The following is a 27964-nucleotide window of genomic DNA, read 5'->3' on the forward strand; positions in this document are numbered from 1 at the left end:
CCGCAGCAGTCTCCGCCCACAGGCAGGCCCGAACTCGCGGCCTGGGGACCTACCATCGGTCTTTAATAGCAGTTGCTAGTAAGTGAAAGAAATGGGCTTCTTATTAAAAAGTGAATCCTTAAGCTTGGAGACTTTCCTCACCAGGGGAACAGGCCAGCCCGGCGCTTGCCCCGACCCCTACCCAACAAGCCCAAGCGTTCATGGTACCAAGCACAGCCCTTCTGTCGCTCTGTCGTCATCACGCCACGACGGAAGTCGCTCGGGGCTCGGAGCCACGCCTTCTCGGCGCGCGGCCTTGGATACCTGGCGGCCTCTGGCCTCAGGTAAGGAGAAATCGGGTTGTGCGGGCCGACAGGTCGTTGGTTTGGTTGGAAATGATGACGGCCTCGCCCTGGCGCTCTGGAGACCCCTAGGCCAGCCTTGTGGGAATCCCGAGGTCGGCAGAGGTAAACTGAGGGCGCGTAAGTGGGCTAGGAGCTGCTCCTGGAAATGATCTAGAATTTCCAGCTCCTCAGACTGCGCGGGTTTGTCGTAGTCCTGCAGAGTATGAAAAAACCCAGGACGAGGAGTCGTCAAGTCAGACTCAGCTATCATTGCAACCACGCTTGGTTTTTTTCGTCACTCTGGCAAAATTTAGTATACCTTGTTAGGTTATTGAAGAGAAAATAAGAGAATGGTTGGACAGTGCTATCCAAGTATTGTTTTAATGTTCTTATTACTGATTTTTAAGTCTTATCCTATCCTTAGGGAAACTCATTTCTAATTCTAATAGGACAGGACTCCAGATCTACTGCTCTCTCAGAAGGAGGTGGTGGTGCTAAACTACAATAAACTGTTACCTCGAAGTGTATTCTTTCATTAAGAGTAATTCAGTACTCAAGGAAAGTTACTCACTTTACCCAGAAATCTGCTCACGCCCAAGATATGTCTCAAAAGCAAAAAAAAAAAAAAAAAAAATCGATCCCAGTATTGTTATGTTTGGGTACTTTGTGGCCCAGTGTAGTGTGATCATTGATGTTGATACTCTGGGACTTCCTAAATAGGAAACTGGAGAAGGCAGAGTGCAGTATTGTATGCACACAAAATGGAAACAAGCGTGTCCAAGGATGGGTCGAACAGAAAAGTACAGCCAGCCAGCTGTGGTGGTGAACACCGTCAATCCCGGCTTGGTCTACAGAGAGAGGGACAGTGCTACACAGAGGAACACTGTCTTGAAAAAAACCATAAATAAATAAATAAAGCAAGCAAGCAAGCAAAAAATAGCTCTGTCATTTGGTCAAGTCAACATGACAAAATGTTTTCAATTTCATTGAAGGAGTGAAGGCTGCAGCTTAGTTAATAGAATGCCTGCATGAGGCCCTGGGTGTCAGGTTGTCAGAAGAGAAAGAAAAAAACGTCATTTGAAAGCAGCATGGCCTGTAACCCCCAGCACCCAGGAAACTAAGGCAAGACATTAAAGAGTTCAAGGTCTTCCTCCACTGCATAGTGCATTAGAGGCTAGCCTAGGTTAAAGGAGATTGTCTCAAAAGAAACAAAGTATACTAAGGTGTCTCCTCCTATCAGCTCTTTTGTTCTATGTAAGTACACTGTAGCTGTCTTCAGACACCCCAGAAGAGGGCATCAGATCTCATTAGATATGGTTGTGAGCCACCATGTGGTTCCTGGGACTTGAACTCAGAACCTTCGGAAGAGCAATCAATGCTCTTAACCGCTGAGCCATCTCCCCAGCCCTCCTATCAACTCTTAAAACATAGATAGGAATTGGGCTGTCTTCTAGTAATTGAGGTGACAACAATGGTACCCATCATGAGCACCAGAGTAAGTTTCAAAATGGACCAAAAATGTTTTTTTAAATATATTTTAATTTACATTTGTTTGCTGTGTACATGTGGCCCTGAGTCCTTGTGAAAGATAAAGGACATCATGCTATGGGTGTGTCAGGCTTGGTGGCAAAGTGTCTGCAACTACTGAGTCATCTCTTCAAACTACAAATGGACGTAAATTTCAGTGTTAAAAAAATTATGTCATGGGACTGAAGAAATGGCCGAGTAGTTATAAAAGCACTGGCTGTTCTCCCAGAGGACCCAGCTTCAAATCCCAGCACCCACACGGCAGCTCAGGACTTCTGTGACTTTATACAGATAGACATACACATTGGCAAAACACTAATGCATGTAAAAACAAATGCATAGCACATTTGTCTGCACAAGACCTGTAGCAGATTGGGCCTGTCAACACTGTCTCATGGAAGGGACAGGGATTAGGAGGCCTTGCCCCTCACTGAGACTCTGGGCACATAAAAGTTACTGGGACAGGGGAGACATTTTCTTCAATGGTAAGGCATTGCCACACACTTCTCACATTCCCATAAGCAATCCTAACTAAACTTATTAAAAAGAAAAACAGACATGAAAGTAGAGGGAAGACTGGGAAGAAGGGAGTTAGTGGGAGGGGACAAGAGCACAGAAGGGAGAGGATAGTACAGTATGTGTGCATTCATGAAATTGTCACATTAATATATGCTAATCAAAATCCCAGTAAAAAGGAATTATATCACAAAAGGCCAAGCAAAAACATCATTGGATATACTTAAAAATCTCATCACAGGGAAAGCTCTCCTAATGCATCTTGCAGAAGCCAGAAAGATTAATACCTTTGGATTTATGAAATGTGTGACCTGCAAAATTAAGCTAAAAAGTTACCAGAAGCCAAGACTAAAGACAAACTACTTTTTTTTTTTTTTTTTTTTTTTTTTTTTGGTTTTTGATTTTTGGTTTTTTGGATTTGGTTTTTTGAGACAGGGTTTCTCTGTATAGCCCTGGCTGTCCTGGAACTCACTCTGTAGACCAGGAATTGCCTGGTCTTGCCTGCCTCTGCCTCCCAGAGTGCTGGGATTACAGGCGTGCGCCACCATCGCCAGGCAAGACAAAATTTTGAAAAACTTGTTTGATTTAGAAAAGTATAAAACCTCATGGAAAAATGACCAGAGGACACAGACAGGAAAATGAGAAGAAATATAAATGACCAATATGGTATAGTTTCCCTTTATCTGTAGCAGCTATTCATAGACCATCAGTGGATGCCTGGGACTACAAACAATATCAAATTTGTGTGTGTGTGTGTGTGTGTGTGTGTGTGTGTGTTTATTTATAAGAACGGATAGTACTGGGGTACTGGGGCTGGAGAGATGGCTCTAGGGTTAAGGCTGAACTTCCAGAGGTCCTGACTCCAGGCTGCACTTCCAGAGGTCCTGAGTTCAATTCCCAGCAACCACATGGTGGCTCACAGCCCTCTGTGATGGGATCTGATGCCCTCTAATGGTCGCAGGCACACATGCAGGTGGATCACGCATAAATAAATAAATAAATAAATAAATAAGCAAGTTGAAGGTACAAAGAAAAAGTTAGGTGAATATAGTTTTTCTCAAAAAACCTTGTTCTAGGCTTACCCCTGTGGTTGAGATTATACAGTGCCTGTGTGGCTGTGAATTATTAGGATATTGTCATGGTGCATTGAATAGAGCCCTATGATACCAAGACCATCAATCTGATTGACAAAATTGGTAACTGAGTGACTAATAGCTAGGTAATATGTATAGAATAGGCTACACAAAGAAATGACTCATGTCCAGGACAAGGTAGTGTGAGATAGTGTTAAGATTTCATCACACAAGCTTGAAGGGATATACCTTTAATCCTAACACTCAGGAAACAGTGGCTGGTGGATCTCTGTGAGTTTGAGGCCAGCCTGGTCTACAGAGCTGGTTCCAGGACAGCCAAGGCTACATACACCACACACACACACACACACACACACACAAATTGTCTCAAAAATAAAATAAAGACTTCATCGTACTACCTAGAATGGTCCTTATTTCTGGAACTTTACATTTAAATTTTCGGACCATATTTAGCTTCTCATAAAACTAGAATCTTGAAAAGCAAAACCATGGATAAGGAGCCTATTTTGTTTTGTTGGTAAAGATGACTAAGACTGGAAAATAGTAGTATGTGGGAGCAAATTGTTAATGGAAATATAAGTTATTAGTGTTTTGAAGGGTAGTTTGTACATTTGTTTAAGCCATTCAACAAATAGTAGTCTAATGCTGCAAATACACAGAATACCACATTCATATGTTTTTAGGGAGATGGAGAGTTGGCTCAGCAGTTAAGGGATATACTGCTCTGGCAGAGGACTCTGGTTTGGTTCCCAGCACTCACATCAGGTGACATATAACTGTAAGTCTGCTTCTAGGGAATCTGCCTTCTGGCATGTGTACATGTATATACATACATATAAGTAAAGTTTAAATGAGTCTAACTGGGCATATAGATGCAGACCTTTAATTCTAACACTTGAAGACAGAGACAGAGGCAGGTGGGTCTCTGTGAATTTGAGGTCAGTTTGGTCTACATAATGAGTGTCAGGACATCCAGAGCTACATAGTGAGACCCTGCCTGTCTCAGATAGATAGATAGATAGATAGATAGATAGATAGATAGATAGATAGATAGATAGATAGACAGACAGACAGAAGCTTTAAATAAGTCTAGATAAATAGATTAAACAGTCTAGGATTGTTTTTAGTTGTTTATTAGCAAAAAAAAATTGAAAAGCATGTCTTTATGATTGGTTAAATAGTTGTATTATGTCCTTAAAACAGAGTACTATGTAGTTACTTGGAAGAATTAGTTCATATGTAAAGGAAGCTTGTCATAGTTTCAGAGTAACATTTATCGTAAGATCTTATTTTATAAAATAAACTAAGCTATGCCTAAAATAATCTAGAGAGGTTCACCCTACACTTGTCGGTAGTGAGCGGTCTGAGCATACCACAGGTGATGCAGGCAAGGTCATGAAAGGAGGCAGGTAGGAGAGCCAGAGGCACAGTCTGGGAGCTGAACGGCTCAGGCTGTGGCGGCTCTGGCCATCGGCTTTTCACCCCCAGCCTTCGAGAGTCATTAGTGTTTAGAGGTAGGTGCAGCTGTATGCCCTTCTCCAGTGTTAGAGGGCACTTTCAAAGTACTGCTTCTTTGGTTTGTCTTTTATCTATAAGGTAACCATGGAGAAGGAGCTGCGGAGTACCATTCTTTTCAATGCATACAAAAAGGAGGTGTTTACCACCAACACTGGCTACAAATCTTTGCAGAAAAGACTTCGGAGTAATTGGAAGATTCAGAGGTGATTGTGATCTTGGGCACTGCTTTCTGAGTGAAAATGGTGGCCTGATGGTAGAACTCATCAATAGTTTGAAGATTAGTCAGTATATTATTAAGTTGCCCTCCAATAAGAAACAAAGATTCATTGTAATTATGCATATATAATATTTTAAGATGTCAGATGTTTTCCATATTTTATACTTAACCTTAGCTAAGAGATAGACATATTTTAATACTTGAGCTTAGGGAAGGAAAAGTGAGAGTTAAATGAAAATGTCTTTGTTTTCAGATGAGCTTTCTTTAAATGTCTTTCCCCCCTGTGGTCATGAGGTTGAACCTAACACCCTACACAGGCTACACAAGTACTCTACCATTAAGTTACAGCTTTAGTACTTAATGGTTGGGTTTTTTGTTTTGTTTTGTTTTGTTTTGAATGAGTGAAGACATATAGTTGTATAAGTTACGGTTAGAGTCAGGCTTTGTGGCATGTGCCCAAGGCTTAGCACTTGGAGGTCGCAGTAGGTAGAGTAGGACTTCAAGGTTACACTTGTCTACATAATAAGTTTGGGGCCAGTCTGAGCTATGAGTCCCTGTCTTAAAATATAAGTATACTAATGGAAGAGTTGATTGAATTAGGATTTGGGAGACTTCTTTATACTTTAGTGGGGGTTAACTTGAGCTCCTTTGCTTAGTGGGAGTTTCTGAACATAGCCTGGATGCCTCTAGGGCACTCTGGTGAGGGGCTCTCACTTTGGGAGAGAGGCTGTTCTAAGCTCCTAACTGTCTCAGTCTTTATGTTTCTATATAGTCAAGATGCTATGATAACTAATAAATTGACTTAAATTATGGCTCTAACTTATTCTTAAAATCACTTTCCAGCTTAAAAGATGAAATCACTTCTGAGAAGTTAATTGGGGTGAAACTGTGGATCACAGCTGGACCAAGGGAAAAATTTACTGCTGCTGAGGTAAGGACTATTCATATAGAAACCAAGAGAGAGGCCAGGGGCAAGCAAGGGTCTGCAATCTCAGATTTGAGTCTCCCTTCTACACCTGTTGAGTTCCCTTAGAGTAGTCATCTTCATTTTGTGGCGATGAACTGTGACTCCTACAGAGTAAGGGTCAGGCACACTTCTTTTCCATAATTTACTTTGAACATAGGACAACTCTGTAGCCCAGTCTAGCATCAAATCTGTGATCTTCCTATGTCCACTTTCTAAGTGCTGGAATTACAGGTGTACCCCACCATGCCCAGTGTACCTATGCACTTAAACCTTTAATAAAAAGGTAGCATTTATTATATAGATGGGTACCAGTTCTAAGTGTTGGGTCCTTTGTGCAGTGCTGGGGATTGAACCCCCGACCTTGTACTTGCTAGGCAAGCATTCTACTACCGGAGCTACATCCCCAGTTCCCCTCTGAGCATTTTAGAGCTTTAGTGGTGCTCAAAGGTGAACTTGGAGGGACATCTTTTTGTTTTGGTTTTGGTTTTTCGAGATAGGGTCTCTGTTGTCCTGGAACTTGCTTATAGACCAGGTTGTTTTCAAACTCACAGTGGTCCACCTGCCTCTGCCTCCTAAGTGCTGGGATTGAAGGTGTGTGCCACCCCCTTCTGGATGTCTTTGTGGTTTTCGAGAGAGGGTTTCTATACATACCACTTTTGTCCTGGATCACACTCTGTTGACTAGCCTGGCCTCGAATGCACAGAAATCTGCCTGCCTCTGACTCCGGAGTGTTAGAATTAAAGGCATGCACCACCACACCTGGAAGAGAGAGATCTTATATACAGAGAAAATTTTATATTATCCTATGACCAGTTAAATGGTCAATGGATTTGAAGTGCTTATTTATAGGTAATGCCTTTTTCATGCTGCAGGTATTTTAACAAAAGTCTTTTGCCCATGATCATTGTTTTTTCCTTCCCATAGTTTGAAGTCCTGAAGAAGTACCTTGACAATGGTGGGGATATCCTCGTGATGCTGGGAGAAGGGGGAGAATCCAGATTTGATACCAATATTAACTTTCTTCTAGAGGAATATGGAATCATGGTTAATAATGGTGATTATTATCTACCACATTTTGTTTGTTTGTTTGTTCATGAGTGTGCTGTGTGTATATATCGAGGTCAGAGGGCAATGGGGCGGAGTTGGCTCTCTCCTTCCACTGTGTGGATTTTAAGGCTCAGGCTCAGGCTCTCAGGCTTGGTGGCAAGCCCCTTTCCTCACTGAGCCTTCTTTGGTTTGGTAATTATTATTTTAAACAAAGGCATGGATTGTTTAATATTTTTATCATAGCTCTCTTGACCTGCTGCTAGAGTGGGAAAAACTCTTGCCAGGGTAACATGGTTGCGCATTCTGAGCTCACTAGTAGACTCGACCTTTGATAAAACTGAAGGAGTTTGAACAGAGTTCTAATTTCCTTTCATTTCAAAATTTGAATGAGTTTCCATGTCAAGCTTGTTTCTAACCTAAAAATGTGTCTTCCTGTTTTGCCCCATAAGATGCTGTGGTTAGAAACGTGTATTACAAATATTTCCATCCTAAGGAAGCTCTGGTGTCAGACGGAGTGTTGAACAGGTAAGTGTATTAAAGCTGAGCACCCCGCATGTCTCCACCCTGCACACACCACCTCCCTGCCACACCTCCACCCTGCACACCCCACCTCCCTGCCACACCTCCACCCTGCACACCCCACCTCCCTGCACACACCTCCACCCTGCATAGGCCTCTATCCTGCACACATCTTCCTTCTTGCTTTATTTTCTTATTCCTCAGATTATATTCTTCCAGTTTAGCAAACCTTCTCCTTTACCTTTGATCAGGGTACTTTCCACTCCAGGTAAAAGAAAAGCCCACCCAAGTGGGATTAAACCATGTGTTACTGGAAAGCCTGGAAGTAGGGCAGCAGTTGAGTATGGATTGACTGGAGAGTCACAACATTAGGACCCCAGTTCCATTTTTCTCAGATTTGCATTCCTGTTTGCATAGCTGAATATCTTGGTTTGTTTGTTTGTCTGTTACAGTCATTATCTTCTCCCTGCCCCACTTATAAAAGTTTTTTTTTTTTGACTAGGTCTCCATATGTAGCCCTGTTTGTCCTCAAATTTATGATTTTCCTGCCTCAGCCTCCTAAGTGCTGGAATCACAAGTGTGTGCTGCTTTAGCCAGATTCCAGCAAGGTTTTAACAGTCCCCTAATTCATAACTACTTGCCACACTGTCTAGACACAGATGATATGATTCGGTCTTACCATTCCCTCAAGAGTAGTTCCGAGGTTTGCTGTCTGAGCCATCCTAGGCCCCATGCGCACTCCAGACGGACCCTGATCTCACCTCATGGAGCCTAAGACTGGGTCAGCTTTCACTGCGCTGGGTCCTAACAGATGAGGGCTTCGGGAATTAGGAAGTGAGTATATGCTTCCCGTGTTGTAAATTATTCATTCTACACTTGAGCCTGCCACGTGCAAGCAGTCTGCTGACCCTAGCTGTATAGTGAAGAATGCGAATCTAGGATGGTTATACATCACTGGGATCCCCACACTTAGTAATCTAATATAGAGGATTGGTGCAATTTTGAGGCCAGCCTGGGCTAAATAGTGTCAACTATGCTAGCCAGTGCTACATGAAAGACTTCCTTCTTCCTTTTTCCTGTGTTGGTTCTTTGATAATTTCATATACTGTCTTTTGATCATATTACCTCCCACCTAATTCCTCCCGGATCCACCCCACCTTCTCACACCTCCTGACTTTGTGCCCTCCCCTTTTAAAGACCCTATTCCTAAAGCACATCAAAGGAACAGAACTGAACATTTGTCTAGTGTTTCCTTATTTTATGTCTTTGAGTCAGGCTTACGTAGCCCAAACTAGCTTTGAACTCCTGATCTTTTTGTCTCTCCCTCACACTCAAGTGTTGAGTGTACCACCAAACCCCGTTTATGTGTTCCTAGGGAACGGAATCCAGGGCCTGGAACATGCTAGGCTAGCACTCTTCCAACTGGGCTATATCCCACCCCAGGCCTAGGTCTCTTCTTGTTACTGTCATTCTGTTGGTTGGTTTATAAGTTTGTTTATTGAGACAGAGTTTCTCTGTATAGCCTTGGCTGTTCTTAAACTTCCTTGCTCTGTAGACCAGGCTGGCCTCCAACTCACAAGGATCTACCTGCCCTTTCTTCCTGAGTGCTGAGATTAGAGGTATGTGCCACCACTACCCTGGTTTTTTGTTTTGTTTTGTTTGAGACCCATTATCTACCTATGTAGCCTTAGCCTAGAACTCACTCTGTAGGGCAGGTTTGACTGAAACAGATCTATCTGCCTTTGCTTACTAGGTACTAGGAATAAAGGCCTGCACTACCATGCCTGGCTCAAGCCTGATTTCTTAATGTTAATTTTTGCAAATATCTGAAAAGAATGTGGGTTTGTAGGTATGCTTTTATTTAATTTTTAAAAATTGCCAAAGTACTGAGTCCTTGTGTCTACTTCCCATTTACTGTTGATGAAGGCAGTGTGAAGGCCCCCAACATTTTGCTTATTAGATTTTAATGTTCTTCTTTTAGAGAAATTAGCCGAGCTGCAGGAAAGGCTGTGCCTGGAGTCATTGATGAAGAGAACAGCGGAAACAATGCCCAGTGAGTGTGTCTTCAGCTCTTCCAAGAGTTGCCTTTTTCAAAATGAAGAGTTTTCTGCTTATAGAAATAATTCTCACCTAAAGACCTCCAAAACCATCATCAATGAAAACCAAATTGAGCTGGACGGTGGTAGCGCACACCTGTAATCCCAGCACTCTGGGAGGCAGAGGCAGGCAGATTTCTGAGTTCGAGGCCAGCCTGGTCTACAGAGTGAGTTCCAGGACAGCCAGGGCTGTATAGAGAAACCCTGTCTTGAAAAAACCAAATACAAACAAAACAAAACAAAACAAAAAAACAAAACCAAACTGAGAGCTGGAGAGCTGGTTAAAAGAGCATACAGTTCTTGCAAGACCTAAGGTCGTTCTCAGCATCCATATCAGACAGCTCACAGTCACCAGGAATCTGAAGTCCTCTTCTGGACTGTGGGTACTGTACACACGCATATGCACAGAGTTAAAACCAAAAGAAAACTAGCTTTAATCCATGATGATCTGATAAGATAAAAACAGTTAATTTCAATTTTCTTGTGCCTATTAGGACTTACTTTGTGACTGAGCATGTTGTCAGTTTTAGAGAAGGTTCCATGAGGTCCTGAGAAGATATATTCTTTTAAGAACATTAAGAACAAAAAATGCTCAACTTCATTAGTCATTAGGGAAATGCAAATCAAAACAACCGTAAGATTTCATCTTACACCAGTCAGAATGGCTAAGATTAAAAATTCAGGAGACAGCAGGTGTTGGAGAGGGTGTGGAGAAAGAGGAACACTCCTCCACTGCTGGTGGGGTTGCAAATTGGTACAACCACTCTGGAAATCAGTCTGGCGGTTCCTCCGAAAACTGGGCACCTCACTTCCAGAAGATCCTGCTATACCACTCCTGGGCATATACCCAGAGGATTCCCCACCATGTAATAAGGATACATGCTCTACTATGTTCATAGCAGCCCTATTTATAATTGCCAGATGCTGGAAAGAACCCAGGTATCCCTCAACAGAAGAGTGGATGCAAAAAATGTGGTATATCTACACAATGGAGTACTATTCAGCCATTAGAAACAATGAATTCATGAAATTCTTAGGCAAATGGATGGAGCTAGAGAACATCATACTAAGTGAGGTAACCCAGACTCAAAAGGTGAATCATGGTATGCACTCACTAATAAGTGGTTATTAACCTAGAAAACTGGAATACCCAAAACATAATCCACACATCAAATGAGGTACAAGAAGAAAGGAGGAGTGGCCCCTGGTTCTGGAAAGACTCAGTGAAACAGTATTTGGCAAAACCAGAACGGGGAAGTGGGAAGGGGTGGGTGGGAGGACAGGGGAAGAGAAGGGGGCTTACGGGACTTTCGGGGAGTGGGGGGGCTAGAAAAGGGGAAATCATTTGAAATGTAAATAAATTATATCGAATAAAAAAATTAAAAAAAAAAAAAAGAACATTAAGAACATTTTTTGGTTTTTCAAGACAGGGCTTTCCTATAGCCCTGGCTGTCCTGGAACTCACTCTGTAGACCAGGCTGGCCTTGAACTCAGAAATCTGCCTGCCTCTGCCTCCCAAGTTATTTAATCCCAGGGGATTAAAGGAGTGCACCACCACTGCCTGGTCCATTAAGAACATAGAACATATAAAATTAAAAACATTTAAGAACATTATTCTTAAATGTTTTGTAGATATTGTTAGGTCTATTTCGGTTGTAACAACTGTTAGTTCCCTTATTTATGTTTAGTTTCTGTCAGGATGATCTGTTCATTTGAGACTCAGGTATTGAAATTTCCCACTATTACTGTGTGAGGATCAATGTATGACTTAAGCTTTAGTAATGTTTCTTTTACAAACACGGGTACCCTTGCATTTGGGGTATAGATGGTAAGAACTGAAACATCTTGGTGGATTTTTCCTTTGATTGGTATGGAGTGTCCTTCCCCATCTCTTGATTAATTTTGGTTGCAAGTCTATTTTGCTAGATGCTAGAATCGCTACACCAGCTTGCTTCTTGGGTCTATTTGCTTAGAAACTCTTATCTAACCCTTACTCTGAGGTAATGTCTCTGGGTTGTCTTGTCTGGCCTTAATACAAGGGAGGTACTTAGTCTTACTGCAACTTGATATGCCATGCTTGGTTGATCTTGAGAAGCTTACCCTTTTCTGAAGAGAAATGGAGGAGTGGATGGGGGAGGACTAGAAGGAGAGGAGGGAGGGAAAACTAAACAAAACAAAGCAAAAACCTCAGCCCATGGTATAGCTTAAGGAAGCAAAGTAGTAATTCTGCACTGTAAATCTGCGTTCCTCCCTGAAGAGAATCATTGTATCTTACGAGGATGGAATTTAGATTGCTAGGTCTCCCCCCAATATAATGATGTAAGTGAGTGCTTTATTCTTTTAAATGACTGAATTAACTTGGCTGCATTCTAATTTTCCTAAGTAGTGATAGAGGTAGACGTAATTGTCCAACTTCACATGTCTAATGTGTTGTCAGAACTTAGATTCAGACCTATGTAGTAGGCTCCAGAATCTTTTTTCTTTCTTTCTTTCTTTCTTTCTTTCTTTCTTTCTTTCTTTCTTTCTTTCTTTCTTTTCTTTTCTTTTCTTTTCTTTTCTTTTCTTTTCTTTTATTTTATTTTATTTTATTTTATTTTATTTTATTTTAGACAAAGCTTTGTGTCATAGGTCTGGAGCCTGCTATGTAGTGTGAGCTGGCCTCACAGTCTTTTTGTGTCAGGTCTTTGAGTACTGGGATTTTTACTTATTGTGTGTGGGAGTGGGTAGACACATGTACACTAACACATGCATGAAACTTAGAGAAGAGCTTACCATTCTTAGTTCTCTCCTTCTGCTGCACGGGTTCTGGGGATGGAACTCAGGGTTGGTGGCAAGTGTCTTTACTGCTGAGCCATGTCATGCTCCGAAAACCCACTGTGGATCACTGGGGTGTTTGCTTTCTTACAGGGCTCTCACCTTCGTCTACCCTTATGGTGCCACACTGAGTGTCATGAAGCCAGCAGTGGCTGTGCTGTCCACAGGCTCTGTCTGCTTCCCACTGAACAGACCCATTCTGGCTTTCTATCACTCAAAGGTACTGACTTTCTTAGTTATGAGGGGCAGGGGTGGGATTGTTATGTTGTTGAAGTATGAAACCACTTTATGATAGGCACAGGCTTTTAATCCTGGCACTTGGGGGTAGAGGCAGATGGAGCTCTGTGAGCTGAGCTCCGGGCCAGCCCAGGGTACATAATGATGTCATATTTTTCCTGTGAAGCATTTGCTTTTTATGAGATAGAAGCTGAAGTCTGTTTTCCCACTGAACAATTGGATTTATTTCTAATTATTTGCAATTATGATTACAGTATAGAATCTCTGTATGTTTCGTTCTGTTGGTTGCAGGATTTTGGTTTTTTCTTTTTTCTTTCTTTCTTTTTTTTTTTCCTTTATATATGTGTATGGTATGTATGGTGTATGTGTGCATGCACACATGCATGCCAGTATCTGCATTTGTATGTGTGAATATGGGCACATGTATTCCATAGCACACAAATGGAGGTCAGAGCACAAGCTTGGAAGTTGGTCTTCATCTTAGACTTTAAGACGGGGTCTCTTGTTTTGTTGCTCCTGTATATGCCAGGCTAGCTGGCTCACAAAGGTCCAGGGGTTTTCTCTTCTCCACCTCCACCCCCGTAAGCCACAGGAGTGCTGTGTTATGGACCTGTGCTACCTCAGCTGACTTTCATGGGTTCCTTGGAGTCAAATTGAGATCTTCTTGCTCATACACGCTCTTTACCCACCAAGCTATCTCTCCAGCTTTGGCTGCAGATATTGTAGCAGTGTGGTGAAAGACTCACTCACTGAAACCTAATCAACACTGGTAATCACCATTTTTCATATTTACCAGAAAGGCAAAAGATACTTTGTAGTAGTGTACGGGGTAGTGAGATGGTTCAGTAGTTAGGAGCATGTGTTGCTCTTGCAGAGGCCTGTTTAGTTCTCAGGACCCACTTACAGGCTCACAACCTGCATGGAAGCTCATACCTACCTGTGACTCCAGTTCCAGGGGATCTGACCCCTCCCTCAGCCTGCATAGACTCATGCATGCACTTGCTGCACGGTTTTCCTGTAGATAAGGAACTCTTGTACAGAAATGAAAAATAAGGAAGTCTTTAAAAATAAATAACTGTAAAAAGAAATTGTTTTCATAGTTGATAGTTTTCAAATGTTAAATATGTGTTAATATGATAAATGATACATGCAGTGTGTTTTGGGATCTAAGTATCTGACATCGCTTTGTTACCAACAGAACCAAGGTTTTGGCAAGCTGGCAGTGCTTGGCTCATGTCACATGTTCAGTGACCAATATTTAGATAAAGAAGAAAATAGCAAAATTATGGTAAGCTTCTCTTTCATCATCTTAATGTATACGGTGTAAGTGTGACTTCCACATCATTAGAAAATCCTGATAAGTATATGTATTACTTATTTACATGAGTGTGCTAAACGTATTAGATGGTAGGCACTAAAAATTCAGAGTTGAGTAAGCCATAGCCCTTGCTCTACAGCAGTCTACGGTGTGTCAGGAGAGTGACATGCAGAAGAGTGAATGTCGAAAAGGGATTGCTGAATCGGAGAGGCAGCTGACCCTGGAAAAGTGGTTAGGAAGAGGGGCCTAACATAAATTCAACAGCTTAAGCTCAGGGATGTAGTATGAACAAGTTAGACTTATTCCCAACTAGCTTACAAATAAATGAGACTCAGACTGTGGTTATTTTATTTAACTTTCACAGTTACTGGGGGTCAGCCCTAGTCCACTTTTCTCACCACTGCAGGCCCCAGTGGTGTACCCCAGATACTTGCGGGTTCTCCTGGCTGCGTGCTCATGGTTCCTCTCCCCTATGGAGGCTTCTTCCTCCCTCTTGTTCTGCCTCTTTTCCCCTCCTCCAACCAGGTGACTCCAAACCCACCTCCCTCTAGTCCCTCCAGTAACTGGTTGCCGACAATTTTATTTAACCTGTAGCAGCAAATCCAGGAACAGGGTTTGCACAACAAAAGCTTGTAAACTTGAGAAGTCTCTCGATTCTTGGTACTGAAACCTTGACCTTCAGTATAGAACTTAGCATTACAATACATAGCAATAGACCAAACCTCTACTGCTCTGCCAGGGTTTAACCACAACCACAATCTTGGTGGTGCTCTGGCCCCTCTATTGTGTGGAAGGTAGAAAGGGAGAGTCCAACCTGAGTCAGGTCGGATAGGCAAGAATGAGGACTAAATGAAGGTCCTGACTAGTGAGTGTAGGAGGGTGGCAGCCTGGGGTAGCTAGAGCCACTGTGTAGGGCTGATCACTGATGAGGAACGGAGTGAGAGTGTGGCCGTGTTCTGTCAGTGTAACTGCAAGAGCTCATGGCTTGTGAAGATAATGGGGAAGCAAGCATTTTCCTGGTGCTGCCAGACCTGAACTCAGGGACCCTAGCATCTCACCTCCAGAGGAAGGTGCGCCCTGACTCTGTTAGTGGAATAAGCCCATCTAGGTTTACATTTGTGGGAGGTGACTATGGGGTCACCTGGAGCTGCTGTGCCTCTCACTGTGTTCTGAAACCTAGATGTTTGCCTTTCAAAAGCTGGGAGATATATATATGATTTTGTCATATTATGATTGCCAAAGATGAAAAGGTGTGTTTGATAAAAAGGTGTGTTTTTAAAAGTTTAGACTGTCGTCACAGAAAACAAAGGTTGCTTTTTAGGACTGTGAACAGGTTTTAGGAAGTTTTGATTTGCTATATGTTAGAATACTCTGGAGTAAATGATAAATGTATGATAATAAAGGTTGCATTAGACTGAAGAACACCCTTTAGTTGGCATGCTTTTGTCTATTTTATCGGGTTCTTATTATCTACCACACTTCTAACTCCCCCAAAATCCCTTCCAACCCCCTACCCCCACCCCACCCAATACTAGTTAGAAGAGAAAGGCTACAGAGTTAAGGGTGTGTAGAACACTTTACACTACTTCCTGTTGATTTAGAGGTGTCAGGTTCCTTGGGGCAAGTCCAATTTTCTTGTCAGGATATCTCCAATGTCTTCTTCTTGTCTTTATTCATGACCACTTCACAAACCACAGCAAGCAGGAGGAGCAGCAGCAGACACAGGACCTCATGAGGCTCCCCCATTCATACCCTCTCCAGAGTCCCCATAATTAAACTATCTGCATCTGGCAAAAATGCCGGAGGCAAATCATAACCACCTGCTGTGAAGCAGCCTCTTATTCAGACCCCTATAGGGTTAAAACAACAGACATTCTCACTTAACATCTCTGGGTTCTTAAACCAAAATTCTCACTAGTTTCAAAAGAGTTTACCAATAGAAGGCTGATCATCCTTTTTTGAATTCTAGTTGTCTTTTCTCCCCACCTCAGTTATTGTGTCTAGCCTGATCTTCAGCATTCCCAAGTATCCAGGTGTCTAACTATATTTATCATTTCAAATGCAGGATGTTGTGTTCCAGTGGCTTACAACAGGAGACATCCATCTAAACCAGATTGATGCTGAGGACCCAGAGGTAGGAGACTGAATCATAGAAGACTAAAATGGAAAATGAGGTCAACTTCTTAGAACCACTTCCAAAGGAACAAAACGATGTCTATTAATTCACCCCTAAGACAGTTGCAAGAGGGGCTAGAGAGATGGCTTAGTAATTAAGAACACTGACTATACTTCCAGGGGTCCTGAGTTCAATTCCCAGCAACCACATGGTGGTTCACAACCATCTGTAATAAGATCCGATGCCTTCTTAAGTATACTCACATATATAAAATAAATAAATCTTAAAAAAAAAGACAGTTGGAAGAAACTGATGCTACTTGGGGAGTAGGTAATTAACCCTAGAGTTGATTGAGTGCTTCCACATAAACACCAGGACTTACCGTTTGCTCGGCTAGGAGGGGTGTTGCCAAGCCTGACAGCCTTAGTTCAGTCCCGGGGATTGACATGATGAAGGAGAGAGCCAGCCACTACACTCTTATTGCCATGTGCATGCCTTGGCACACGTGTCTCCACTCATACAACAAATAAAATGCAAAATAAATGTAAAAAGAGCAAGTTAGGACAGCTAGTCATCCTGGGAGCACTCTTTGATGTTTTTGTATGAATGTCTAAACCTCAAACACTTTCTGAGCTCGGACTTCTCTGGAATGCCAGAGAAGAGAAAACAGGTGGCTGGCATACTCCGAGCTGTGTGCTGGGATGTGGCATGGCGTGGCATGGGACCCTGTAGGATTTGCCCCTTCCAAATTACCTGTCTATTTAGTCGGGTCACTGTTCAGGTCTTGTCTAGGCTGCCACTTTGTTGAGGCACCAACAAAGTACAGTTTCCCTGTCTTTTATGGGAGGCAATTTCACAGCAGACTTCCTGGTCCTCTGTCTCTTACTATAGTCTCTTACTGTCTTCTGCTCCCTCTTCCTGGAGGTTCCCTGAGCCTTAGAGTAATTTTAAACTATTTCAAAGTGATGAAACTACAGGCATACATTAATAGGTAATGCATTCAGTAGTTCTGAGTTTAAAAAAAATCATACACAGTGAATAGCCTTCCTTCTGTCTTTCAACCATGCTGTTTTATTATTTCCCTCAAGGACATCAACCATAATGTCCCGTAGGTTCTTCAGAGATAGTTGATGCTTAGGTAAGCTCATCTATGTGTGCACTTTCCTTCCCTCATCTTTTATGCAAATGATATTACACACACTGTATGTACACTACTTAGTACCTTTAAAATTACTTTTGGAGCTGGGCATGATGGCAGATACCTGCAGTCCCAGCATTTTGGAGATGGAAGCGGACAGATCAGAACTTCAAGGTCAGCCTTCATAAGAAGGCATCGGATCCTGTAGAGCTGGACTAACAAGTAGTTGGGAGCCATCTGACATGGGTACTGGGAACCAAATTCCAGTTTTTGAAAAGCTCTCAACACCAACCCATGTTTCCCCTTGTTTATTCTGCACTGTATTTAACAGTGTCCTGTTGAGGTGGAGATCTAGAGTGGAGATTTAGAATCTCCTGGTCTTTTACCATTTCTGGCTCAGAGCACATGTCTGCTCTGTTTCTGAGCAGTGCTGGAGATATCCTTGGCTGGGGAGGCCTGGGATGGGATATGAAAGGAGAGAGAGCAGACAGGGCCCAGATGCTGGTGGAGTGTATATTGTAGTGGGAGTTCTTGGGCTTTTTCTTATCACTTCCAGTTCTCATTGTAATAAAAAATAAAAAAGTTGTTCATTAAAATAACCTTAAGGAGAATTGTTTTTGACAAAATTGAAGTGATTAAAAAGGATGTTGATGGATAAAGGTGGAGATGTGAGTAAATTTGAAAAGTGAGTTGATTGCCTACAATATAAGGAAGACCATGATAGTAAAGGGGACTAGTTAAGTCAGCCTGGCTCTGGCTGTGCTCAGCAGTACCTGTAATTGGAGAGTTGGACTCTGCCAGCCCAGGGAGCTTTGAGCCTTTTTCTGCATAAAGCAACTGATGGCAGGATCAGTTGTCAGTGATGACAAGTGGTGGGTGTCTTGGCAAGGAAATAGAAGTTCTGTAGGTTGAGACCCGAAATGGTAGGTGCTCGACAGATTAAAGTCCCATTTACTTCTGCTGAAAGGAACTCTCTCTTGGCTTTTAGATTTCCGACTACACGATGGTGCCAGACACAGCCACCCTTTCAGAGCAGCTCCGAGTGTGTCTCCAGGAGGGCGATGAGAATCCCCGTGACTTTACCACCCTCTTTGACCTGTCCATTTATCAGCTGGACACCACCTGCCTCCCCAAGGTCATCAAGTTAGTACTGAGGCTGCCTGAGCTGCACACTGCACTCCGCTCTGTCTGGCTGGAAAACCTGAGCTTGGCGATAGTAGTTAGGTCACAGAGATGTGACAGAATGACATTGTCAGATCTTTAGGGAAACTGGTGTAGGGTATATGGATGATGCAGGGGAACTACTATTGGTTACAATCCCCTGTGTTCCAGGACCAATAGGGCATTAGAGTAACAAAGCCTTTTCCACTGTGCCAACAGCTCTTCTGGGTTAACACAGAGTCCTGGGTTCTAGAACTTAGTACACAGATATGCACAGCCCCCTTAGGAGCACTTATACACCTCAGAGAGAGCACTGCAGCTCCTGGGGCTTGTCCGCCACAGCCTGTGAGGCACATGCTGCTAGACTCTGTCCCCGCAGAGATGGTTTAAAGCTCAGCTGCACTTCCTAGCTCCACCTGCCAACACTCCTCATTTAGTCAGTCAGTGACCCGACGGATAGTATGTGTACAGCTCAGTGCAAAGGCTCCCACCTAACACGGAAGGCTCTGGGCTCCATTCCTAATACTGAAAAAAAATGTTTTGGCTATTTTTGGAAAACAGATGAGAGCATGCACATGTGCTAGAGGGCGTTCCTAGTTTCTCACAGATTAGATGCTGGCCCTGAGTTTCAGCTGCCACCTTGCCAGGACTTATACCTGGGAAACTCCAGGGCTTTGCTTAGGCAATGCTGTTTGCCCCAGAGTGCCCTATCCCAGTGGATTCAGTTCCTAAAACCATTCTTATCCCAGACAGCGCACAGCTTAGCAGACACAGCTTAAAGAAACGCTGTTGAGCAGGGTGTGCTGGTTCAGCCTGGGACTATCAGCCTGGGCGGCAGAGAGACTGAAGGATGACTGAGTTCAAACTCAGCCAAGCTGCATACGGAGAATGATCTTGCCTGTCTCTTAAACAATAAGCATTGGAAGCTACTTCAAGTCACTGCACTTCTTGCTTCAGTAGTTATGCCACAGTCTAGAAAGTGTCTCGAGGCCTAAATGGAAAGAGTTCAGTGACCCTGCACAGTACACGGTCAAAATACATGGCGTGTAGTGGCAGGTGCTCTCCAGGAGGGATTTGTCTTCTCCCCATGGGAGGGAAGCCACAGGTTGGCACAGTGGAAAAGGCTTTGTTACTTTCACTGTTCGTAACTGCGAGCCGAGCTCGTGCAACTCCTAGTCCAATTTGACTTTTCTCCTTATTCTATTCATTCGGTTGTCTGGAGACAATGTCTGACTTGTCTTGAATCCATATTCCTCATTCCTAGGCAAGGTTCTCCCTCTGGCCCTGAGACCATCGAGGCAATGATTGGTAGCAGTAGCTCAGCTGATCAATTGCCTCTCCACAGACACAGACCTCACTCCTGACGGAAGTTGTCTGCTCACTGGCATTTGCTTCTCTCACTTAATTTTGAAGATTTATTTCTTTATTATTTATATGAGTACACTGTAGCTGTCTTCATCCGAAGAGGGCATCAGATCCTATTACAGCCACAGCCACCCCTTGAGCTTGGCCCCTGTGTCTCTGTTGCCCTCTTACGTTCTCCCCGCTGTGCTGTGACAATGAAAGACTCTCGCCCCTTCTGCTGCCTCCCAAGGCTTCTTATTGTTTGAAATTAGATTTTACTTTGTACTTAAAGTTGGCCTAACTTTACTTAGGCTTAACTAACTAACTAACTAACTAACTGTACTATAGTGTAGCCCAGGCTGGCCTTGAATGATCTTTTTGCCCTAGCCTTTTGGGTACTGGTATTACAGTCCTGGGCTACACATGCCTGACTCAGCTTAGGATACTTTTCAAGATAATTCCCCCCTCTCTCTCTTCCTCGGGCTCCTTGACCAGCCCTGCTTCATCCTCCTATCTGTCTCTCTGTCCTTGATTTGTTTTTCTTCATACTATTTACCGATCCTCGTGTCCTGTGTGCCAAGTGTCTCTTCTCTGGAGTGTAGGTCTCAGGTGAGCCTCCTTCATCTCCTGTTGCCACAGTGCTTGTGCCAGGTCCACAGCAGACACGCAGTCAGTGCTTGCCAGGGAAAGAGAACGCACAGGAGTTCATATCCTCAATGTACACACTCACCAGAAACAGTTCACACTGGACTGCTCTCTCACAGTAGTGAAAACAAGTCTGGAAACACAGCTGCAAGGGGCACAGCACACATGGGTTAAAACCAAAGTCTGCTGGGACAAAATGTAAAAGCGAGTTCTCTCCGCTCAGACCTGACTGCGGGATTCCCTGAGAAGGGTCTTAAAGATGATTCTGGAGAGTAACACTTTTGCTTTAGTTTTCCTTTGCCTTACATTTTATTTAGTTTTGTATGTTATAGTTTGATTTCTGTTTCTGTGATAACACCATGACTGAAAGCAGCTTTCAGAGGAAAGGGATTATTTAATCTTACACTTCAGGACACATTTCATCACTGAGTAGAGTCAGGGCAGGAGCTCAAGGAAGGAGTTGGAAGCAGAAACCATAGAGGAATGCTTTTTTCTGGCTTCCTCCTTCTCACCCATGCTCAGCAAAGATGCTTTCAAAACTCTGGACAGTCTGCTCGGAGGTTGGTACCATCCACGGCAGGCTGGGCCTTCCTGTATCAATAGTAGTCAAGAAAATGCCCCACAGGCCTGTCTGATGGAGGCAGTTCTTTAACTGAGGCTCCTTCTTCCCACATAGTGTGTGTGTGTGTGTGTGTGTGTGTGTGTGCGCGCGTGCGCGCGCGTGTGTACATAGGTGTAGTGTACATGTGGACAGAGAACAACTTACAGGAGTCAGTTCTCTCTTTACCATGTAGGTTCTGGGTTATTAAGCTCGGTGGCAAGTCTTTTACCCATTGAGCCATCTCACCAGCCCAGAACAGATGTTTTGTTTTGCTTTGCTTTCTGGAAACATTGAGGCTTCCCATATGTTGGGCATGTGCCCTGTTACTGAGCTATTTTCCAAGCCCTTTAGATGACACACTTTGTATATTTTCTGAATAGTGTTGATGTGCCCACAGTTAGCTATGCTTTACCAGTGTCTTACCTTTACTCCCATGGTTTTGTCTTTTTATTAACCCAGGGCTCATGAGGAGCTAAATGTGAAACATGAACCACTTCAGCTTGTCCAACCACAGTTTGAGATGCCGCTGCCAGCCCTTCAGCCTGCGGTGAGTAGGTGTGTCATGGGCACCTGCTGCAGAGTCCTGCCGCTTGCCCTCTCTGTGGACCCTTGTCTATACTATGCATGGACCTCATGGAGGTCCCGGTGCACAGCCTCTAAGCACACCCAGACTCCACATTTGTTAGCATTCTGTATGGCCTCCGTGTGGGAAAGCGCCTGAGGAATCAGAGCATGGGCTTTCCTGGTTATTAAACTTTTCCATCTCGAGGGTGTGGTGTCTTAGTCAGTGTTTACTGATGTGAACAGATGCCATGACCAAGGCATGTCTTATAAGGACAACATTTAATTGGGGCTGGCTTATAGGTTCAGAGGTTCAGTCCATTATCATCAAGGTGGGAGCATGGCAGCATCCAGGCAGACATTGTGCAGGAGGAGCTGAGAATTCTACATCTTCAACTGAAGGCTGCTAGCAAAATACTGACTTCCAGGTGGCTAGAATGAGGGTCTTAAAGCCCACAGTGACACACTTACTCCAACAAGGCCACACCTCCTAATAATGCCACTCTGTGGGCCAAGCATATACAAACCATCACAGAAGGCATATGTGAGACTGCCTGAGTGTCCTAGTTACTTTTTTAAATAAGTTGTTGTTTTATTATTTATTTGTTTGTTTTTATTTATATGAGTACACTGTAGCTGTTTTTAGATACACCAGAAGAGTGTGCATCAGATCCCATTACAGATGGTTGTGAACTACCATGTAGTTGCTGGGAATTGAACTCAGGACCTCTGGAAGAGTAGTCAGTGCTCTTAACTGCTGAGCCATCTCTCCAGCCTCCCTAGTTATTTTTCTATTGCTGTGAGGAAACACTATGACCAAAGCAACTTATGGAAGAAAGCATTTCATTGGGAGCTTTCTAACAGTTTCAGAGGGTGAGTCCATGACCACCATGGTAAGGAGCAGTAGCGTGCAAGCAGGCATGGCATTGGAGCAGCAGTGAGAGCTCATGTCTGAGCCACAAATAGGAGGCAGAGAGAGCACAAGACTAGGCCTGGTGTGGGCTTCTGAAACCTCAGAGCCAACCCTCAGTGACACGCCTCCTCCTAGGACATACCTCCTAATCCTTCCCAATATAGTTCCACCAGCTAAGGACCCAGGATACAAATACATGAGCCTTTGGTTGCCATTTTCATTGAGACCTCCACACTGGGTAATGAGGTAGAAAGTCTTTGAGATGCCTTCCCAGGCATTGAGCACTCAGATCCTTCGTTTGACTTTACAGCCTGAGGCAGCCGTAGTATGACTTGAGGTGACATGAACCCTAGGGGACACTGATGACAGACCAAAAACATGATTCCGCCCAAGTCTCCTTTAGTAAACCAGTGGGTTAATAGAAATTGCTTACTTACATGAGCATGGTGAGGAGCTATGTACAGGAGGGCAGGGAAAGGGTGACTTCTCAGTGAGCTGTGTCACCAAAAAGTCCAACCCCAGCATAGGTGAATACTCAGGAACACTGCATCTTGAGTGTCCTGCCCAAGGCAGTTCTACCTGAGTAACATTTGCCTTTCCCCACACTGCGTTGCTTGTTTAACCTCCAGATCAATGGGTGAGTCTCGTAACTCTGTGAGCTTCCTACAAAGCTTGTATGGCTCTATGAGTCTTCGTTTTCCTTTCTTGGAGCAATGTTTCAGTTGAGAAGCAACAGCTACAGAACAGCAGCCATAGCACTGCATTGTGCAGCTTCTGAGTACAGCGTTCACTGAACATTCGCTATCTTTCTCTAGCCCAGTAGATTCGGGGAGCTTTTTGTTTGTTTGTTTGTTCTTTTTTTTTGAAGGGCTTTTTTTTTGGGGGGGGGGGTTGTTTGTTTCTCTGAACTTGCTTTGTAGACCAGGCTGACTTTGATCTCATAGATCTGTCTCTGCCTCCCTAGTGCTGAGATTAAAGGCATGCATACATTCTGGAATCTTAAAGAGCTATTTGGTCAATTTGCTAGCTTGAAATTGTGGATGGTTGGGGCTGGAGAGATGACTCAGTGGTTAAGAGCACTGAAAGCTCTTCCGAAGGTCCTGAGTTCAAATCCCAGCAACCACATGGTGGCTCACAACTGTCTGTAATGAGGTCTAATGCCCTCTTCTGGAGTGTCTAAAGACAGCTACAGTGTACTTACATATAATAATAAATAAATCTTAAAAAAAAAAAATAAAAGAGTGCCAGGCAGTGGTGGCGCACGCCTTTAATCCCAGCACTTGGGAGGCAGAGGCAGGTGGATTTCTGAGTTTGAGGCCAGCCTGGTCTACAAAGTGAGTTCCAGGACAGCCAGGGCTACACAGAGAAACCCTGTCTCGAAAAACCAAAAAAAAAAAAAAAAAAAAAAAAAAAAGAGAGAGAGAGAACTGACTGCTCTTCCAGAGGTCCCGAGTTCAGTTCCCAGCAACCACAAGGTAGCTCACAACCATCTGCAATGGGATCTAGTGCCCTCTTCTGGTGTGACTGAAGAGAGTGACTATGTACTTACATTAAGTAAATTAATTTAAAAAATTTTTTTAAAAAAGGCAAATCCTACAGGTCAGGTCACTTATGAGAGCTGGCAGACCAGCTCCCTCGTGGGCCATACCTACGAATATTAAGTTCGGCCCTTTCTATGCCAGTATACATCTGCTTCCACAGTGACTTCTGCTCCTAAAGAACACATAATAGCTAGCTGGCTGTAGTGATGTACACCTGTAATTCAGGACTCAGAGACTGTGGCAAGAGGATCAGAAGTTTTTGGAGCCACCCTGGAATATATATATATATATATATATATATATATATATATATATATATATATATATATATATATATATATATATATATCAAGATCCTGTCTGAAAACAAAGGAAAGGAAGGCGTGAGTGTATAGGAAGAAGTTGTGATGTCACTGCACAACCCTCAGGGCCAGGCTGGGGAATTCATGGCAAGGTTACAGTGCCTTGATCAGCTTAGCGGTGTGGGTGTGGTTAAAGCTGGTTCTGCTTGGTAGCTTACTGAAGACTCAGCCATATTGGAAATGGGCCTAATGGATGAAGTGATGGAGCTGGGATGGCTCCTCCCAGGGGGTGCGCTCGGTCAGCTTGTCTTGGCTTTCCCCAGGTCTTCCCTCCGAGTTTCCGGGAGTTGCCGCCCCCTCCCCTGGAGCTGTTTGACCTAGATGAAACATTCTCTTCTGAGAAGGCCCGTCTTGCTCAGATCACCAACAAGTGTGAGTACTGGCCAGTTTATGTTGTTTCTCTTATGAATTTTATTTACCACAAACCTCTGTGGCTTGCTTAAAGAGAATGCTTAAAGTTGGTTCCTAGAGAACTGAATCTGGGGATGGATGGAGCTGAGAATGTCTTCATTGCATGTGAGTGTGGTGTTCTGAGGTCAGTTAATGTAGAGCATGGTACAGAAATCTGAAGGGTCACGTTTGACCTCTGTAACCTTTTAGTTCTGATGGACTAAGTGACCCTAGTTGAATACTAACCTTAGCAGTTACCTTGCAGACCTGGGTCATTGGTCACAGTAACATTTAGATTAGAAAGATTCATAGGCTGGCAAGATGGCTCCACAGGGAAAGGAGCTTGTAGAGAAAGCCAGATTGCCTGAGTTTTAGTCCTGGAATCCACCACAGGTGAAAGAACCAACTCCATAAAGCTGTCCTCTGACCTCCACATGCCATGTACAAACCGCTGCCCAGCACACACAGGTCATAGGATAAAACGATTGCGTGGCCTTTTAAAAACCAAGAATAGACAAAGGAGTTGGGGCCAAAAGATTTCCGTAGACTTGAGATTGGAGTGTCTTCCTGCCTATCGACCTCCTGATGTGCTCTGCTTCCAACACAGCAGACAGTTCTACACCCGAATGGCAAGACATGAAATTAACCACCCACTGCCGGCAGTGGCCCTACTCCTGAAAACACAATTTAAGAAAAAACATGAGCACGCACATATGACATTACTTATTTTAAAAATGCAATGAGCTGTACATTATAGTGATGGCTTTATTCCCAGTTCTCAGGAGGCTGAGGCAGACAGATCTGTGAGTTCCAGGACAGTCAGAACTATGAGAGAGACCACATCCCTCAAAGAAAAAAAAGCAGTGAAATTGGGAATAGCCTTCATGGCAACTAGCAAAGGAATGGTGCTCACTTGGTTCATGTTTAATCTGTGGTATGGAGCTTGGTGTAACAACAGCTCACATAATCAAAGCATTCAGGAGAGTCACTGAGTTCAAGGCCAGCCTCGGCTACAGTGTGCTACCCTGTCTCCAGAAGAACAGTAATGACTGTACATCTTAGATATAGGACTGCTAGGAATGGCTTTATAGGAGACTGTTGTTATGACAGGTAAATTTTTCTTTGTGTTTTTCTAATTTTCAGGGACTGGGATGAGGGTTGAGATGGGTTCATATAGCCAGGTTGACCTTGACCTCAGTTTGTAGCTGAGATTGACTTTGAACTCCTGACTCCCCTGTGTCCACCTCCCCTCGGGCCCTGCTTCTGTTTGGTTTTTTTTTTTGTTTTTTGTTTTGTTTTTTGTTTGTTTGTTTGTTTTTGAGACAGGGTTTCTCTGTGTAGCCCTGGCTGTCCTGGAACTCACTCTGTAGACCAGGCTGGCCTTGAACTCAGAAATCCACCTGCCTCTGCCTCCCAAGTGCTGGGATTACAGGTGTGCGCCACTACTGCCCGGCTCTGTTCGGTTTTTGAAACAGGGTTTCACAGTGTATTGTAAACTAGCTCTTGAAACCCAGCTGGGCCACCTCAGCTGCCTCAACTCCATGCCACACCTGTTTTAGCGTCTCTAATGCTGTGAGGACAGGCATGAGCCACTTAGGTCATGCCCTGCTGTTCTCTGATAGTGTGCAGTAGATGGTGGGGTTTTGGCTTTGTTTACTAGGGATTGAACCCACAACTTTACTTTTCTCTAATAGTGTTATGATAAATGCCACTCCTTCTCCCCAGACACTGGAGCTTGGACCCTAGAACTGCAGTGCAGTACTCTACCACTGAGCCATGTCCCCAGTCTTTTTTCTTTTATGTACCAGAGTCTTCCTGTGTCACCTAAGCTGGTCTCAAATTTGAAATCCTCTTTCCCCATACTTCCAAATGCTGGAATTCTGGGTGTGTACCACCATGGCCTGCATAAATGTTACTTTAAACTTTGTATCTGACCTTTTCACAGAGTCCTTTATATTAGAACCTGGTACCTCAAGTCCCTTCAGTAGCTGTTGTGCTTTGTGGTGTACAGTGCTTGATTTGGGGAGTAGGAAAGCTAGAACAGACCCAGCTGGGCAAAGTGACTCACACCTGTAACCCCAGCACTTAGGGAACTTGTCTAAGGCAGGAAGACAAGTTTGAGGCCACCCTGGGCTATGACATGAGACTGTCTCACTGAAGAACAATGAAATATGCCACTTTTGTCCTTATCTATGAAAGCAGCACATCCCTGATGATATCACTGTAGGAAGAACTGAGTAATAAGCAGAAGGGAACACTGAAAGAGTGAAGTTAAGGGTTAACCAGACTGTTGTGTGTTTAGGTACTGATGAAGACCTGGAATTCTATGTCAGGAAGTGTGGTGACATTCTTGGAGTTACAAGTAAACTTCCAAAGGATCAACAGGATGCCAAACATATCCTTGAACACATCTTCTTCCAAGTGGTGGAGTTCAAGAAACTGAACCAGGAGGCCCACTGAGGTGGCAGCCCTTCAGGTGATGTCACCCACTGTTTGCAGCATTCCTTAGTTCTTCAGTGCTTACCAAGTGTCTCCCGATGAACAGCAGATGATGGCCCCTTGAGAACGGAGCTCCTGTTCTGGCTGGAGGGTCCCAACAAGCAGTAGCAAACTATGTAAGCAAACACTTAGACGCCAGACGATGGTAAGTGCTGTGGTGTTGAAAAAACAGAGCCCGGCCAGAGGGATCTAGTGTGCCAGCATTCAGCTGGGTGAGCAGAGCTGGCTCCGTACACACTGATGCCAGAGTCTGGTGTGCTGTTGGTGTCAGAGCCTTCAGTGGCACATGTGTGACACATGGTTGCTGTGGTAGGGGGCAGAATCCGTCCTGGAGTTGTGAGAACTTCATCTTGGGGGAATCAGCCTTCAGGCCAGCTAATCCTCACTTATCCCAGCTAATGGTGATTCTGAATGTCGAATTAATGTTCAAAATACCAAAGAGTTCCTGTTTCAGGCTCTGAACTGAAATAAAATAAAATTCTGTGTTTCCTATCTCATCC

The 27964-nt window shown here is 43.7% G+C and overlaps 1 protein-coding gene across 4 annotated transcripts; it reads left to right on the forward strand.

The window, feature by feature from the left end:
• Positions 1 to 223: 223 nt before the first annotated feature.
• Ift52 (intraflagellar transport 52) lies at positions 224 to 27961 on the forward strand. 4 transcript variants are annotated; one of them, XM_052184188.1, is made up of 14 exons: positions 268 to 323; positions 4144 to 4238; positions 5057 to 5181; positions 6039 to 6126; positions 7087 to 7216; positions 7659 to 7734; positions 9710 to 9781; positions 12732 to 12858; positions 14074 to 14163; positions 16259 to 16327; positions 18436 to 18590; positions 21658 to 21745; positions 24839 to 24947; positions 27268 to 27961. In XM_052184188.1, exons 3-14 carry the CDS (start codon positions 5063 to 5065, stop codon positions 27423 to 27425), a joined length of 1281 nt encoding a protein of 426 aa, XP_052040148.1. In that variant the 5' UTR covers positions 268 to 323; positions 4144 to 4238; positions 5057 to 5062; the 3' UTR covers positions 27426 to 27961. The 4 variants fall into 4 exon arrangements, with proteins under 4 accessions (XP_052040147.1, XP_052040150.1, XP_052040148.1 ...); XM_052184187.1 differs by lacking the exon at positions 4144 to 4238 and having other exon boundaries at positions 224 to 323; XM_052184189.1 differs by lacking the exons at positions 268 to 323; positions 4144 to 4238 and adding an exon at positions 346 to 446.
• Positions 27962 to 27964: the final 3 nt, after the last annotated feature.

Source organism: Apodemus sylvaticus, chromosome 5 (genome assembly GCF_947179515.1).
Source record: "Apodemus sylvaticus chromosome 5, mApoSyl1.1, whole genome shotgun sequence".
NCBI lineage: Eukaryota > Metazoa > Chordata > Mammalia > Rodentia > Muridae > Apodemus > Apodemus sylvaticus.